Below are 1,910 nucleotides of genomic sequence, written 5' to 3'. Positions count from 1 at the left end.
ATCAACAAAATTCATTACACATCATTTCAAGAAAGTCAAATCAACCAAAAACCTAAAACTAGTTGCTGCAAAACCATTTGCGAATAAGTAATCTAAACAATCCACTTGTGGACTACCAGTCCTTACTACCTAACTTTTTAACTAAATTTTCAATGAATACTTGACTTGTGCAATAACAAATAAATTAAAATAATCAAATCAACTATAATTTAATGTATTAAATCAACTATAATTTAATGTATTAAATCAACTACAATTTAATGTATTAAATGTAATCCATTAATAATGGGGCAAATGTTCATCCATTATAAATGATAAGCATGAGCTATTTTTAATCATAACGCAAATAGGGTTAGGATTTGTGCCCACCTGTGAAGACAACGACGTTATTTTTATCTTCTCTTTACCGCCACGTGTAAACTACAAATTCCAAAACAAACGGCTAAAACAATGGTCATCCCAAACTAATGAAAAAAAAAGGATATTATCCGAAACTAATGATAAAAAGAAGACTCGCACTTTGCTATTTTTTAACATTTTCTGTCTGTTGAATCGCATGGTCTCAAATATGCCAAATGCAATGAATGCTTTATCACAGGGTCAGAAATGGCCGCATGAAATTACAGGAAAAGCAGCCGACTTATATTCATAGGTAAACCTCTCAGTACACCTGTAAGGCTGGAAACTTCCAAAGAAGCCTTTAAATCTTTCTTCTATGATCTTCCCTCCTGACACAGATTTTCCAGAACCAGTAAATTTTGCAGCTTTTTGCCGCTGAATTTGTTTTGTTTAGCTTCTCGGAATCGGAATTTCAGGCCTCCGCTAGGGTTTGAAATTTGAGGCTTCTGATAGGGTTTGAGATTTCAGGCTTCTGTTAGGGTTTTGAAAATCGAGACTTGCGTTAGGGTTTGAAGTTGGAGACATCTGTTAGAGTTCCGTGATGATTTTACTGGTAAGATTAGCGCAGTGGATGGAGGAGTATACGCTGATCGTGGCTAGATTAATGGCTCAATTTATCCATGGCGCGCCTTTTCCGCAGCGCATTCGCCTGCTTATTCTTCGAAGACTTCACTCTGCTCCAGTGAATCGTAGATAATTCTCTGCTTTTTCTTTTCCTTTTTAAAGGAGATGAAGAGTTTTAGAAGAGATCTGGAGAGTTTTAGGAGAGATCTGCGACGCATAGCAGTCGATCTGTAGAGAATAGTTCAGAAAGTTCCACTTTTACTGTTAGAAGGGCTAGCTTTGAAAAACACCTCTTTTCTGTACTGTTTCAGAGGATATCTTGTGTCAGATTGCTCTGTGATGTTCTTTTGACGTTTTTGTTCATCAATTGGCATGATTTTTTTTAGGGTTAACTTCAGCTTTGTATTGGAACTAGTAAGCGAAGTACTATTGTACCACTTTATAGATTTTTGTTCTGATTTGAGAGAACTTTTGAAGTCTTTCAAAACTTATTGATAGTTTTTGTCAAAATAGATTATTGTAAATTTTGTAGAACTATATTCCAAAATTATTCATGAACTATAATTTTATGAATAAGGTGTTTATTTAAAAAACTTGTTTTGACATATGAAACTTTGGGATTATTAGTACTTGTTAGTCCCTACCTGAAATATAAAGCAAGGAACTAATATTTTTGTTTGACTCCCTTCTCTTCTTTTTTAAGAGTTTAACAAACATATTTCTAAAGTTTGTGGCTGTATACTTTTAAATTTGTTTATAGAAGTAAATTTTTGTTCTTCTCATTGGTTAAAGCCAATTTTGCCTTTTTTTTCCAATTAGAAAATGTAAAAAAAATAGAAAGAATAAGAACTCAATTAATAATTCTCTCAGAGTATTTGATATTGACTTTTTTCAGTATAAATTTTTTAAAAAGGACACGATGGGCCAGAGGAGATAAAAAATGCATT

At 33.1% G+C, this 1,910-nt stretch overlaps 1 protein-coding gene across 1 annotated transcript; it reads left to right on the top strand.

Annotated features, from left to right (window-relative positions):
• The first annotated feature begins 477 nt into the window (after positions 1-477).
• On the top strand, positions 478-1,644 carry LOC149531402 (uncharacterized). The gene has a single exon (XM_089810487.1). The coding sequence runs from the start codon at positions 941-943 to the stop codon at positions 1,094-1,096; it is 156 nt and encodes a 51-aa protein (XP_089666613.1). The 5' UTR covers positions 478-940; the 3' UTR covers positions 1,097-1,644.
• Positions 1,645-1,910: the final 266 nt, after the last annotated feature.

This window comes from Cupressus sempervirens, chromosome 11, assembly GCF_028749045.1.
Source record: "Cupressus sempervirens isolate cs-2001-9-10 chromosome 11, ASM2874904v1, whole genome shotgun sequence".
In the NCBI taxonomy this organism is placed as follows: domain Eukaryota; kingdom Viridiplantae; phylum Streptophyta; class Pinopsida; order Cupressales; family Cupressaceae; genus Cupressus; species Cupressus sempervirens.
This window is presented reverse-complemented; position numbering and strand designations above follow the sequence as displayed.